The sequence below is a fragment of the Sesamum indicum genome, linkage group LG10 (genome assembly GCF_000512975.1).
Source record: "Sesamum indicum cultivar Zhongzhi No. 13 linkage group LG10, S_indicum_v1.0, whole genome shotgun sequence".
Classification (NCBI taxonomy): Eukaryota; Viridiplantae; Streptophyta; class Magnoliopsida; order Lamiales; family Pedaliaceae; genus Sesamum; species Sesamum indicum.
The window spans coordinates 12,430,880-12,443,969 of record NC_026154.1 but is presented as its reverse complement, the minus strand read 5'-3'; the positions used below and the strand labels follow the sequence as shown (position 1 = coordinate 12,443,969).

Sequence of the window (13,090 nt, the reverse complement as noted above, 5' to 3'; positions counted from 1 at the left end):
TGCTCGTAAAGACTGTCGATTTTTAGATATGTTAAAATCCAATGTTGGTCCTTAGAGGGAGAGGTTCATCTTTGTTCAACCTGGCCAAGAGTGGCCCTTTCGTTGTGATTGGGGTGTGGATAAACTCAAACCTATAACAGAAGGAGGGGGCTGAAGGCGATTAGATTAACAGCCTTACCGCTTATCGGTATAACCCTACAAAGCTTATAGAAGAAGAAGTTTTGTGGCTCGTTCATCTCACTCCAGCACCCCTCCGAGTTAGGAGTTCTTTAGGTGATTTCATTATGCTTGCCTTTCCTCAATATTATTGCTCTATCGTACTCCTTTTCTAAGTTCTTATTATTTTTGCAGATAATGTAGCAATGAACTCTAGGATCACTAACTGGCTTCGTGCCCTTCGTGGTGGTCTCGTAGCTGAGGTCGCTTCAGCTGCATCAAGGGTTGATACTTCCAGGACCCCAGATCCTAATCTTCCTCCACTAGCCCCGGTGCCGATCGAAGTCGTGAGTGGTGACACTCTTATACACGACCCAGCCCCCGATCCCCTGTCAACAGCTTGTTTGCCTGCGTTGAAGTAGGTGTCTCAAATGTCAAATCCCACCCTTTTTTCATAGCCCAAACCCTCATCACATTTCTGAGTGTTTCCCTTGTTGGAAACTGCAAGTAATGCGAGCCCAAGGACTTCTCGTTAGCATTTCTTAATATTTAACATGTGTGGGTATTTCCTCTTGCACAAATGTTCCTAAGCCTGGTGTCTACCTACTGCTTTAGAGGGACCCACTACAAATGGGGGAATACGTACTAGGATAGCACTACAGGATCGAGAAGAGGTCGCAGATGACCAAAGTTACAATCTGAACTAGATTCGGAGTTAGAGGAAGACATGAGTACCTCGGGGACGGCGGTCGAGATCGAGGGACTGTAGGCAGCAAGCTCTTGTGAGTGACTGAGGTGGTGAGTAAAATTTGAAAGCAGCGTATACTTATAGGGGAGAAGTATCAAGGAGCATGCCCGGTGAAGACTGTCTAGATGATGACACATGGATAGGAGCCAAAGGACACGATGGTTCAGGTGTAAGGAAGCGACTATACATCTTCTTCTAATATAATTACTTGTATTAGAAGAAGTGGGGGAGTAATGATGAGGGTATTACTTCATCGTTCAAGAAAAGGACAAAAAAAAATCCTTACTTGGAGTAAAAATACCCAAAAAAATTGTGGAGACCCACATGACATATGCCTGGGTAAGGTTTCAAAACCCTACCCGCTCCAAGACCCGAAGCCCGCATCCAAATGAGCAATCCGATCCATCATCGCACGATTATGAACAAAGAAGCTAGGATGCCACATGCCCAATTTATTCCGTACATGTAGGCACTATAAATAACTCAAACCTGAAGCACTTATGGTAAGATATATTCATGCTTTCTACCTCATTTATATCTCCAGATCACATATTTTAACTTTGAACCTAACTAACTTGAGTGTCAGAGGTTTTTAGTTGAGGACAAACCCGACAAGGCTAACATTCTTATTTTTTTCCTTAGGACCCATCTTCAATATATGGAAAGAATATATAACGAGCTTGAATCCTTGAATGGAGGTCACATCTTTCTAATCGAATCAATACTTATCAACCGCAATACTGCCCAAAACTACATAAAACTACACATTTGGTTTTGATTCAAAAGAAGCAACTTTAATTTTCTATTCTCCAAAATTGAATATATCTAATTGTTTCAATTTAAATTGTATGAAAAACAACAACAGGAAACCAAAACAGCACCGTAACTATCCCTAACAAATATGACCATTGGATGAAGCTTAGCTCAATCAGAGAAATTAAGATCTCATAACTCTAACATTGTGGGTTCAAACTCTATCAATGTATGTGATATTTTTATTTGATTAGTAGATATAGTTTTACTTTAATTATAGGTCTTAATTAGATATTATTATCGAATATTGATGAATAGTATATAATATTATTGTTGTCGATATTTATTAAATATTGATGTTTGATATTACTAATTGTAATAATAATTTGCCATTTTCACTAAAAAAAACAAAAAACAAAAATAATAATATGACCATTTAACTCAATTTGAGTGGAGAGTTTTCAACAAGAAACACCTACGACTAAATTATCACGGGGTCGGAAAATTTTAGTTCAGAGCCGATTTAATCAAATTTGAATTAATTATACGACAAGTGTAATATACTTATTATATAATTGATGTACAGTTCAAAAAAAAAATGATCAATCATAAAATAAATATATCATACTTACTTTGTAATAAATTTAATTCGATCGATTCTAATCCGAGTAAACTTTCCGAACGGAGTATGGGACCAACCTTAAAGTTCGGTGGTTTTGACAGGAAGGATTTCACGTTATAGACCCCACTCTGGTCCACTTTGAATAACATGAGGATGAGGTCGACAAGTTGGACTTAAAGGCTGCTTGACTGAATTTATAAGGTGTTCATGATATTTTATCCAACATCTAAGAAATTATAAGCTCTATAAATTGTACTATATTTAATAATTTATAATCTAAATTCAAATATTTAGTTTTCTGAAAAAATTAAGTTCAATCATTTTTTTTTATCCTAAAGCAAAAAATTCTATTTACATGATTTGAAACTTAATAATTAATATGAAAAAGAATATTATGCCAAACGCCTATACATTTTATAACCTTTTAAATCCTATTTATCTAAATACTCTACAATTTTATATTCAAAACGAAGTTCAAAATTTTTTAACTTTTAAAGCATTTTATAAAGTAAATAAAATATTTTTAATATGTTCAGCGAAACACTTCATATGGGGTGTCTGCAAATGTTTATTTTAAATATTTATCAGTTTATTGTCGAAAACAAGTTGAAAGAGATTTTTTGTTTTACGATTTTTGTTTCTGAATCGCTTAAATTAAGTTGGTTTAAATTAAAAGTTATAAGCAACTCCCCATCGACTTTTGCAATTTATTAATAAAATTATAAATATTATTAATTTTTTTTCTTTTTCCCGACACTCTAACATTAATTTTTTGCTACTTTTAGATTTTATTTCTAAATAATTTTAATTTATCCTCAATTTTTTTTACAATTTATTACCGCCGTAAAAAGTAAAAATTATTACAAACAATCCTTTAATTATAGTAACTACTAATTACAGTATGTTTCATAAATCTTGGACCACCTACACCCCAGTTACGGATTTACAGGATGTTCAGGGGCATTAATGTACTTTCGATTTTTGTCCCGTTGGATTGCTGCCACGTCGAATTTTCGACAAGTAAGGAGTTTGTCTCCGGTCCTGTCACGTCGTTCTTATCTACTTGTCACGTGCTTATCTCTTGGTCATCCACGTCATCTCACGGCGTCCAGATCTGATCCAACGGTCCTCATCTAATTTGCATCCCGAACAACTGCCCGACCTTTAACGCCCGCCGTCAATAAATATCTCCACAAGCTTCGAGCGAATGAAGGTCAGCTGATCGAGCGCCGTCCTTGCTAACTTGCGCCTCGCTCTCTTAAACTGTGCCCCATGGGGTTACTTGACCAGCTCTGGGACGATACCGTTGCGGGCCCTCGGCCTGACAGCGGCCTCGGGAAACTGAGGAAACACTCCACTTTTAGCTTCCGATCTAATTCCGGCAAGGGTACGCCGCTCTTGCTATCTCAAGCCGGAAGGATTAACTATAACTAAAATGTTATTTAAGCAAATTATTTGTAAATAGTTTACTGTATTTAATCATAGTTATATTTCCATTAATGGGGTTTTGGACGAAATGGGTTGAAAACTTATGTAAAATTTATCAACTTATCGGAGGATTTTAGAATTATGGGCCTACTTGGAAATTCGACGAGTTTTCCCAGTATACATCAGAATCAACGTGTAATCTGCTATTGCAGAATCAGAGGTTGCGGACAATCGAAAATCGTTTGCGGAAGCCGCAGCGGAGGAGGCAGTGAGAGTAACCAGAAGCATCATGATCGTAAAGCCACCGCAAGCGGCTGCGAAGGACTCGCCGCCGGCGTCCCCCGCCGGCTCCACTCCTCCGGTATCTCCTTTCGCCGGTAAGCTTGCAATTGAATTATGAAATATTGTTATCGTTTAACATATTGCGGTCGGCCGTCGGGTCAAGTAGAAAACATTCGTTCGAAGGTAATCGACTCATTTGGTGACAACTCATTTGGGTGAGTCGGTGACCTAGCAGGAGCGTAGTTTGCTGGTTCAGGACCTGTTGATCCTGTGGTCCCACTGCGGGACCGGCGGGATCAGCGGCTGTCGTAAAATTGTATGGGCGCCGTTACGTGATGGGATCCAGAATGAAACGGATCTTCATCGAGGACCGTCCACAGCTTTGCTAAATTTTCCGACGGATAATGCCAGGCAATGCTCAAACTTCAGGTTCATCGCAGCCGTCGATGTCGTGGGGCCCACAATTCGCGGCCAAATTATGATGAACCTGCACCTAGTTTGGGTAGGGCCTAAGAGAATGACATTTGTGGAATTTTATATAGAACCTCCACTCAAGTAATTAATTGCTTTAAGAAAAATTGTTCCCTTTGCGGTCATATTCCCATTGCTCTGACAAACAACTGCAGATTTGATTTAGAACGTTTACCTAACTAATATTAAGGTATTGTTGAGATATGATCATCTGATTGCGATTTTTCATTTGTTTATTTGTGTTGCAGCTTGCAACTTGATACATGCTTTTTTTTATGCGTAATTGGGATTTATATAGTTTTTGGGTCTGTAGGCAGATTGGACTTTCTTTTTCAAATTATATTGCATTTTATATTCTATTTAATAGAGTAAAATTTCAATAAATTAATAAATTTTCTAAAATAATAAAATCTTTCGGTCCCAATTTGGGCTTTTGTAAAAATTCATCAAATTCGATAAGATAATAAGATAACAATTTTTCAAAAAATTCTTTTATAAATATTAGGTCCCATTAAAACTCTAAATTAATAATTCATAAGTATTATGGTAATTTGCTAAAATATGAAGTCTGTAATACTTTACGCATTTGATCATTCATGGATGATTTTGCGATGTCTTTTAGATGAGAAGACATGGTTGGGTGTCATGAATTATTTTATTTTCATATGAGATTTATATAGTATATGTTTCATTCATCATGCATTAATATATTTAATTGGCTATAATAGTTATTTAAGTGCAACGAATTAATGTAAACATATATATTTAAGTAATTTCAATGAATTGATACAATGCTCTATGAATATAATAGTTAATTGTATACAATGAATTGATATTATACATGAATATATTTAATTAGTTACAAAGAATTGATTGATGCATGAATATAATCAATGAAACATATATGAATTCATTTATTTTCAATACATATGTACTAAATTTGCTGAATTTAAAAAGTCTCTCTTTTAATTAATAAAATATTAATTTATCGATAAATTAATATCTCTCTAAATTAATAAAATTTCATGGTCCCAATATTATTAATTTATAGAGATTTTACTGTATGCATATGACACATATATAACGATTATGTCATTTAATTTAGGGATAATTTCACTGTCTTCTCTTGAAAGGAGTACGTGGCACGTCATGAGTTGCCAACACAATGTATTGTTAATTAGTATGTATATATATATACATGCATATATATAAATATATTTACATATACATGCATAAGACTAAATCCACGCAACGAGAGCATACAGTTCGTCATCAATAATATCATCATGAGTTGTTACAATATGATTCCTAGTTAGCTAAATCATTTTTCTGATTCAATTTAACATTGTGCCTTGTCATGCAACTCAAATCATCAATTAAATAGAAGTGTATCACAATCATTCACAACAACGTAATCACTCAACTCCATTTTTGTATAGTAAGATATATACTAATGGAACGATAATTGGGTCTAGTTCATGTGGAAGAAAACGGAGTAGAGATCCGAATTTTGTATAATGAGGTATTGAAAGATTAGGTACAATATTTTGGATTTGTTGATTATATGTGTTGTAGCTTGTTATAGGATATACGGATAAAATACATAATTGAGGCAAGTATGATCAACTGGGTCTATATCTATGTTGATATACTTGTTGCTTGTAAACTTTTGTTGTCTCGTGAAACTATGGTTATGTGTTTTCTTCGTGGTCATGGGTGTTACAGATATGGTGAATGATTGTGAATGATTATGATACACTTCTACTAAATTGATAGTTAAGTTGTATGACATAGTTATGAATGTGGTGACGTAAGTAGAGTCAGAAAGATGGCTTACCAAACTGCATATTGCAAAGGTTTATGATAATGTTATTGATGACAAGCTGTGGGATGTCATCAATTAACAGAGATAATGTGATATCGTACGAGTTGTGTGTTGTGTGATATGATGATGAGATGTCATACGTGTTGTGGGATATCGGGAATTAAAAGAAAAAATAGGAGGTATTATGTTGTGGATTGATAAGTGATTGTTGGTAGTTGTTGCTTCATGAAATATGGTAATTGCGCGAGGAATAATTGTTGGTTTGTGTTATTGCATGGAATTGTTCTATTTTGTATGTGTGTGTGTGTATATATAGATTCATATATAAGCCAATTAATTGTATTTCTCAGTTGACAACGCATTCCATGCCGCTTATTTTTTCAGGAAAAAGTTCACAGTAACTCATCTAACTGGATTATAAGCCTAGTTATTAATCTTATTAGGTGGATTAACAGTCATTAAGTCAGGAGTTCTTGCTATTTACTTATACAATTATTATACTTTGGCTGAGTTTTGATGAAGTATATAATTGCCTTACGTCTGTGTGATATATTGACAAAAAATGTCCGTTCCCTTATTGGAATAAACTGGAATTTCTCATGAGATGGTATGTATTTATAGAGGGAGTGCTACACTCCGTAGTATCCTTGTACATTCAATTGGGAAGAGTATTCATGTTCAAGTTGCCTTACTATCATAGTCTTTTTAGGTTTTAGAACTTTGTTTCTGAAAGCATGCCTGTGGACGATATTCAACTAGGTGCCGGAGGAAGAGAAGCTTTTCGGTTCCGCAGGAGGTCAGCATCATTTGCATACGAAAAGGCTAGCGGAGTTGGACCCAGGAGCCCTCCTCCTCCTTACGACCTGTGAGATTTGAGGAAGCTTCAATTTTTCTTGAGGCGGTGCGCTGGATGTTATCCATCGGGATTTTTCTAAGGTTGGGGATGTGCAAAGGAGTCGTTGGCCGTGTGTCGTCAGCCCTGTATGTATATGTCGGCAGTGTAGCTTTTTTCAATGTGTGTTTTTTAAAGCGTGCGCGGGCAGGCTCACTGTTCCTGAAATGAGACTCTTCGAATCTGTGGGGTACCGAGCTCTGCTTCTGTATGAAGGTTTTCTGTAATCAAGAAGTGTAATAGGAAACATAAGCTTTCTGATCATCTTGGAAGTACATCCATGGCCATGTTATGATCAGCTCTGCAGTGCTCATGAAGCATCTGTTCTTTGCGATGTGATGATGTGTTCATTTGTTCCCAAGTTGTATTGTTGCCGTTAGAGCTCCCTTGTGATCTTACCTTTTCAATTGGATTATTATTATCAATCATCAATGTTTTGAATGTCGGATCAATGATCGAATCTAATAATTTATTGCCTCGTTTGTTTCATCGGTTTAAAAATACCGATTTATCCAAATCATGGTATAGATTATGTATGTACATGAAAAATTCTAGTCCGAATTTGGTCGGTCAAAGTCAGATTAATAATATGATAAATATAATATACTTGTCGTATGATTGGTGTAAAATTCTAACGAAAAAAAAAAATCAAGTGCACACAGTGAATTTCGGAGGAGGTATTAGTGTAGTTTTTAATAGAAAAATTGTGATTTCACATTTTTTAATGGAGTTTAAGTGTAATCAACTCAATATTGTTTATAGAATGCTCAACAACATACATACAGATTAATGACGTGGTAAGAACCTTAAGATGGATTGATGGGATGAGAATATTTCAAATTTTTTTTATTTCGCTTGTTAATATTTTTAGTGTGTACGATTAAGTTATAATAATTTATATATTTCATCTATTATGATGTAATTTATCTACATAATGCCAAAAGATGACTATGTAAAAATTTTTATTATTTTATGAGGGTATTCGTAATACTTGAATTGATATAGGACATGCTGTGATATTGAAAATTGTGACAAATTTAAATTTCTATAAATAACATTAACATATACTTTTTATTATGAAAAAGACACTGACACCATCAACAAATTGGTTCCTTACTTTGATAACTGCTGTATAAGATAATTTTTTGATAATAATTTGTAGGATAGATAAAAAATAATTTTTTTATTATGTTTGCGATCGGGATTTTTTTTCATCCTAAAAACACAATTATTTAATATTTATGTTAGTTTTCGACATCTCTGCTTTTTTATTTTTTAAGTATTTGTATCCTGTAATACTAAAAAAATGTGGTTGAATAAAGTATTGTTATGTAATAATTATAACCTCACTCGATATATATATATATATATATACAAAAGTGAAAAACCCAAAAAAACACTATATTTCCATTTCCAACTGATGCAAGTATTCTATTACATTTATTCTTTTTAACCATATAACAATATACTTACCAGATATTTGATCAATAAAATATAGATTTAGATTATGAGCAGCAAAATTGAAAATGCAGTAGACTTACTATTCATCTTAGCATATTTTGTCTCACATCTTAACAACAAAATGCAATTATAAAAGAAATATTTTTCGAAAGAAATATAAGTACAATTTTCATTTTATTGTGGGTTTTGTGGACTTGGGGGTTCAATGGCATTGTTATTTATGCCTTTATATAACTAATAATAATAATTAAAAGAAAATAAAAAAAAATCATTCTTTTGATGCCTTCAATTTTTTAGTTCGTCGTTTTATAATTTTATATTTATTTTATAAATTTTTATTTCGCTTCTCTCTCGGACTTTTCATTTCTCTATCATCTTTCTCATCTTTTTTTAACTCCTTTTTAAATAATTTGCCGTAACTTTCTTATATTTTCTAACTTTTTTTATTTATCCAATTAATATATAACTATTCAAAGTAATAATTAATTTTTAGAATTTAATTATACAAGTGTTGTCATATATACTAGTTCTAGTTCTTTATAATGCTACGAGTTTCAATGAACCAAACTGGAAGAACCTTTGCAACTGACCAATTACAGCATTATAAAGTAGCAAAGAAAGGCTGTTGCAAAAGATCCAATTCAATCAAAAGCTATAGTTTAAACTTTCAGATAGAACTACAACACCTTTGGTCTGCGTAACAAAATCTGAAGACATGTCTAACAGAGGCAGCTGAACAATCAACTAGTGAAAAATATTACACTCTTCAATCAATCCTCCTCCTCAGCCTCGTTCTCAGCTATGTTGAAGTACCTCAACTCATAGACACTTCGATCTTTGTTGGAAGCAATCACCCGGAGCCAATCACGCACATTGTTCTTCTTGAGGTATTTCTTTGTCAAGTACTTCAAGTACCTGAATACCATGATAGAACGACACGCCAAGATGAGAACAATTCGCGAAAGTGAACATAAAGAACAAGAGGACCAAAAGACAACCAGACCAAGAGAACAGCAAACAACATCAGGATATTCAGCAATGCAGAGGGTTCGGGCCTATACAAAATTCTGGGAAGAGCTGCTCAGCATATTAGGAAAGCAGAAAGTATTTTAACTTCATGTAAAACAATTACAGGGGCCGGAAAAGGTCTGACAACCACTTAGCTAATTTTGGGCTCGGGTGGTTCAGGTCCTGTATCAGAACCATGTGAAGGGAATCATGAAATCAATCTGACCTTAACTTACAGACTACCCAAACTTTTTGGTATCCAAGGCCTAGATCAATAGCAGGAAAAATTATTAAATATAAGTAAAGAAAAGGAAAATTGAGAAAATACCACATTCTCAAGATGTTTGAAATTTAGGCAGAACCGGCGTTTTAAAAGCAGTCTGCCTTCAAAATTAGATTTTCTTAAAAAAACAAAAATCTGCGAAAATGACGGTTTTTTGGAAACAGGGTTCTTTTTGCTTAGAAAAATAATAGAAGAAAAAAAAATTGAACAGCACAGAACCATGTTTTGAATGCACAGTTCTGCATATAAATTAGAAAAAGAAAGTTTGCAGTTGCCTTCAGTAATGGCGCTAAAAAGTAGCAGCACTGCACCTTTGCAGCACCAAACCACGGCAGGGCCAGGCATCCCCCTCCCCTCCCCTCAATGATCCTTTACCCTTTTCTTTCCACACACACAATAAACTAATGGTGTGCACATGACAAATAAGTTCAGATATGCCTACCTTTGTAATAGACTAGTTGATCTTGTACAACAAAATAATCGGTTGTATATGGATGTACAGAACTAATAGACTAGTTTGTATATGGATTTAATAGCTATTTTTTTTTATTTTTAGGAAAGAAACACATTTCTAAAGTTTCTTGGTATTTTATCAAGTTTTTTCTTTTTCTTGCAACTATTTTTGAATAATTTTCCCTCAATAGCATCCACAACAAATTCATATTATCTTGATCTGCATACAATAGTTGCTATTGGTCTATAGCCTCTGAATATATTCAAGTCTCAACTATCTAACAATGTATTCCAAAAGACAATTGCTGCAATCTCATATGCATAAACTGAAATAAATCATACACCGCCCCACCAGAAATAATGAGCGTCTAAGTAGAAAATATTAGTCACATTGCAAATTCCCGACCATTTCCAATCAAGTATTACTTCTCATACAATAACATGAATCTAATTTCGAACCAAAATTCTTGATATGCACCAAATGATACATGGATGTTGCAGAAATGGATACTAAAAACACCATTATACAATACTTAGGTATAATATCAATTATTATATCAATGAGAAACACATTTCATTTGTCTTCGATTATGAGTCAGCAAATAAGTTCCAATTTCCCAACAACAGAAATAAACTAAGCTCATCAAAAGGGAAAAAATTCAAAATATAAATAAATAAACAACAGAAGTATCAGAGGAAGACAAAGTTACCGCTTGGAGAAGGTGGTGTCATTAGCAGTAACCGAAATCTTGGTCTTGTCGCGGGTGACTGTAACAGAGTCGCCAAGCGCCCCGGGCTTGCCTCCCACCTTGATGCGCTCCTGAAGAAACTTCTCCAGTGAGGCAATGTCCATGATCTTATCCTCGACCGGCTTCGCGCAGTCGATCACGAACGTCGACACCTTCTTCTTCCCTCCCTTCTGGGCCCCACCGCTCCCTGCTCCTCCTTTACTCATCTCTGAGTTTCCTATGAATTCTTCCACCACCTCCCCAAAAAGGCAACTGCATTTCAACCGAAAAATCAAAATTAATCAATAATCAGACCGTGACAACCGTCCGGAGACTACTGTAGAGAAAGCGAGCTGACCTGTGCTACGAAAGATGGATGGAGCAGCGGCGAACAAGGGGGATGTGGTTAGGGTTTTTATTGCTTGAGCATTTCATGGGTATAGGTCTGTGGGTCGTAATTCGGCCCAAATGTGATATATAATGGATTCGGCCGACAGTTAGTTATAAGGCCTCAACTTGATCTGCTCTGTCCGCAGGTCTATACCTTGAACAAAGACATTCTTATCTTAAAATTTCAGTTATACTTTCAAACTTAATTTAAAATAATTAAACTCAAATAATTTTTTGTTATAATACTTTCAATTATTATATGCTTAGGTTTAATACATGGATAATTTGATTCTAACTTCTGTCAATTCAATAATAGATTGTCGTAAATATGTCCTTTTGATGTGGGGATGATTTTATGAAGATCGTACTCAAACTTTTTTCCCAACTTATAGATGAGCTATGAGTCTACTCCATTCATTTAGCGTTTTTATAATATGGCCCTAATACCCCCAAAACTCTAATGTATATACTATGACGGTCTTATTATTCTAACTTCTGTAGTTTACGTGAAGTTGTACACTTAGAGAAAATCTATAAATAGTCGCCCTTGATGTACAAGGTACATCTTTGGTTGTCCTAATATTCTTATGACCCTAAAATATTTTTTCTCTATAATTTTTTCTTTTTACTTAGACATCGGGGGTTATTACCGGACCTTTTCGATGTGGTTCTAATAGTGATTTATTTTATAGGTCCCATACCCGAGAGATTTGAGGCGTCCTTTCTTCACTAAAGATAGCATACTAATAAATTCATTCTAAGGATGGTATCCAAAAACAAATTGTAACAGCTCCTTTACTTTAGAAATTAATCGTGCAAGTATTAAGAATACAACTCGTTCAAACAAAAAGTTTTGAAGTAAAATTTAGAGTTTATATCAAACTTGTTTAGTTATTTTTCCTAGTTGTGCAATTTTCTCCTAGAGAAATACGACAAAATTACATATTTGGTCCGATTGAAGGGGGTGTTGCATATGTTGCCCCCCGCTTTATAGCATCAACAACTTAAGCCCAAAAGTTGAAAAAAATTGACATTTTTGGTCTCCTAGCAGACATACATTAAAAAAGAGATGGAAATAATATATAATAACTTATCTCGATATATAAAATAATGACTCATTTAAACAAATACACCAATATAACAATGATAATTAAATTGTAATAATTTACGTAAAGTGAGATAAAATTTTAACTACATTATAATATTTGTATTCATTACGATAATTTATAAAAATTGATTAAATTTTTTTAATTAAAAAAATTGCAACACTAATTATAATTTAAAAAATATGTAAATTTATAATCAAATAATTATAACATATAAAATGAATAATATATATAATATTTTAAAAAACAAATACATCAATATAATAATAACAATTAATTTGCATCAATGTATATGTGCGGGTTGTAGATCATAAAATAATATTTGTATTTAAATTTATAATATATATAATATTTTAATATTTTCTATATACTAAAAAATATTTAAATTTATAGTACATATATATATTATTTTAATATTATACATATATATTTTTTTTCTTTTAACTTTTGAGCTAACACGCATCAGCACTAATACGTGTCAGCT

General features: G+C 33.8%; 2 protein-coding genes across 4 annotated transcripts; one reads left to right on the top strand and one right to left on the bottom strand.

The window, feature by feature from the left end:
• On the top strand, positions 3,471-7,664 carry LOC105172392 (dormancy-associated protein homolog 3). Of its 3 annotated transcripts, none has more exons than XM_020697294.1 (3): positions 3,471-3,666; positions 3,920-4,068; positions 7,045-7,664. In XM_020697294.1, the coding sequence occupies exons 1-3, from the start codon at positions 3,552-3,554 to the stop codon at positions 7,159-7,161; spliced, it is 381 nt and encodes a 126-aa protein (XP_020552953.1). In that variant the 5' UTR covers positions 3,471-3,551; the 3' UTR covers positions 7,162-7,664. The 3 variants fall into 3 exon arrangements, with proteins under 3 accessions (XP_020552953.1, XP_011092093.1, XP_011092092.1); XM_011093791.2 differs by having other exon boundaries at positions 3,472-3,666; positions 3,920-4,084; positions 6,995-7,089; XM_011093790.2 differs by having other exon boundaries at positions 3,475-3,666; positions 3,920-4,084; positions 7,045-7,626.
• LOC105172391 (60S ribosomal protein L22-2-like) lies at positions 9,207-11,606 on the bottom strand. Its single transcript, XM_011093789.2, has 3 exons — positions 11,469-11,606; positions 11,093-11,383; positions 9,207-9,553 (listed from the first exon to the last, which is right to left on the bottom strand). Exons 2-3 carry the CDS (start codon positions 11,335-11,337, stop codon positions 9,409-9,411), a joined length of 390 nt encoding a protein of 129 aa, XP_011092091.1. The 5' UTR covers positions 11,338-11,383; positions 11,469-11,606; the 3' UTR covers positions 9,207-9,408.

Bases quoted from the DNA above. Each gene is read 5' to 3' on its own strand.
- LOC105172392 (XM_011093790.2), top strand. From the start codon at position 3,552: ATGGGGTTACTTGACCAGCTCTGGGACGATACCGTTGCGGGCCCTCGG. The intron at 3,667-3,919 runs GTACGCCGCTCT...CTGCTATTGCAG, and splicing joins CCGATCTAATTCCGGCAAGG to AATCAGAGGTTGCGGACAAT. The intron at 4,085-7,044 runs GTAAGCTTGCAA...ATATTCAACTAG, and splicing joins TCCGGTATCTCCTTTCGCCG to GTGCCGGAGGAAGAGAAGCT.
- LOC105172391 (XM_011093789.2), bottom strand. From the start codon at position 11,337: ATGAGTAAAGGAGGAGCAGGGAGCGGTGGGGCCCAGAAGGGAGGGAAG. The intron at 9,554-11,092 runs GTAACTTTGTCT...CATGGTATTCAG, and splicing joins GACACCACCTTCTCCAAGCG to GTACTTGAAGTACTTGACAA.